At 33.7% G+C, this 2,081-nt stretch overlaps 1 protein-coding gene across 1 annotated transcript; it reads left to right on the top strand.

The window, feature by feature from the left end:
* Nucleotides 1-47: 47 nt before the first annotated feature.
* LOC111378875 lies at nt 48-2,059 on the top strand (the record flags this gene model as incomplete). Its single annotated transcript, XM_023002160.1, has 5 exons — nt 48-474; nt 643-747; nt 1,011-1,042; nt 1,094-1,349; nt 2,009-2,059. Coding segments are annotated over 5 exons (871 nt in total), but the record flags the coding sequence as incomplete, so codon positions are not given.
* Between the last annotated feature and the right edge of the window lie 22 nt (nt 2,060-2,081).

Below are 2,081 nucleotides of genomic sequence, written 5' to 3'. Positions count from 1 at the left end.
TGTTTTAAAGCTTTGGGTGCATCGATTGCCAGTTGAAAATATTGTAGGCCAGTCATTGTAGTTAATGGCACATATTTAAATGGTCAGTATAAGGGTACACTTTTCATAGCTTGTACACAAGATGCAAATAACAACATTTTCATACTAGCTTTTGAGATTGGGGACAATGAAAATGAAGAGTCATGGAGATGGTTTCTTGAAATGTTGAAGAGAGCATATGGATTGAGAAACGGGTTATGTATAATATCAAATAGACACAACCGCATAAGAAATGCCATTGAATTAGTATATCTAGAGGCAATTCATGGGATTTGTTCGTACCATTTACTTAAAAATTTGAAGACTCATTACGCAAAATCAGGTCACGATGTCACACATGCATTCAATGCTACCGTACGAGCTTCTACAATGGTTGAATTTGAATATCAAATGCAACAATTGGACTCGGTCAATAAAGAGATCAGAGGATATCTGGTATGTGACTATCTATAACTTATACTGTGATTGCCTATGACTTGTTCCATAATATTATGTAGTGTGACTATCTATGACATGCCTGTTTAATGCATAAACTGTATTTCATTTATTATGACATGTTACATTATTTTATTAAAATATGAATGAACTAAATTTATTTTGTAGTTGGACGTTGGATCTGAAAGATGGTCCAGATTACACGTGCCAACAAATCGATACTTTACCACGACTTCGAGCATAATTGAATTTGTAAATGCAGTCACAAAGGCGGTTAAAAATTACCCTATTGAAGCACTTCTTGAGTCATTAAGAAAAATGGCCCAATCTTAATTTTGCAAGAATAGGGACAATGCACATAGCACTTTCACAAAGTTTGCAACCAAATACGAAAAACTATTGAGGGAAATGAGCCATGATGTACAAAATCTGAAAGTAATTACAATGCTCAACACATAGAATTATGAGGGTCACATTTATAATTATAGCTCTCTTAAATTCACAATACTAACTGGTTTTTTTTTTTTTAATTTCAGGTTTTCCCTGCAAGTCACAATTTGTTTGAAGTGTGAGATGATTTTTCATCATATATGATTGATATAACTCAATGCACATGCAGTTGTAAAATATTTCAAGTGGATCAACTTTCGTGTCTACATGCACTATCAGTGTTTGCAACATTGAAGCTTTATGTGTATAATTTATGCTCGAATGATTATACAACGGATGCATATGTGAATACGTACAAAGAAACGGTTATGCACGTAGGTAATAGAGTGGAATGGATTTTACCTGAAGACGTAAAGAACATAACAGTGCTTGGTCCAAATAAAAAAAGAAGTTCTGGGTGTCCTATTGAGACGAGGAAGGAGTCAGTGCGTGAGAGATCATAAATTGTGAAATGTGGAAGATGTGGTGAATCTAGTTACAATCGTAGAACTTGCAAGAACCCGGTGCCACTTAACTAAATCCATCAAAAATTGAAAGCAAAGAAACAACCAAATCATTTCACATAGCTTATTATAATATGTTAGATATGACAATACTCTTTGTAGTTTCACCTCCATTTAATTGTTAATTTGTCACCTATGTCTTTTTGGATTATGGTTTCAAATTCTTTTATTGTGACTTTACGATTTATGAGTTGTCAAACATGATATTGATTATGACATATGAGAAAGTTTATATTGTGCTGTCTATGATCGTATTTAGTTTTCATTTCATGTTTTGACATGTTCTTTTAGACTATATAATTAGTTATATACTTCTACTTTGTTTTTGATGTTGTGACCATCTATAACTATCTATGCATATTTGGACCATCTGTGATTTTCACTGGACGTGACTTGCTCGTGAAAATTTTTAACTAATTATTTCTGACCTAATTGTTTCTACATTATAGCACATGTCTGAATGTGATGAGTTGTGACTTGTCTGATGATTGTGTGAAATTATAGGAAGTGTTAGTGATAACGCTTTCTCTTATGGGGGTCTATTTTCTCTGACTTAACTCAGCTTGACCTGCTTGACTCAGCGGTTAGAGTATCGCTTTCATACGGCGAGAGTCATTGGTTCAAATCCAATAGTAGGTAAAACTGACCGAAACC

Source organism: Olea europaea, unplaced genomic scaffold, assembly GCF_002742605.1.
Source record: "Olea europaea var. sylvestris unplaced genomic scaffold, O_europaea_v1 scaffold18920, whole genome shotgun sequence".
Lineage (NCBI taxonomy): Eukaryota > Viridiplantae > Streptophyta > Magnoliopsida > Lamiales > Oleaceae > Olea > Olea europaea.
Note: the sequence above shows the minus strand (reverse complement) of the source record. Positions and strands in the feature narration are given on the sequence as shown.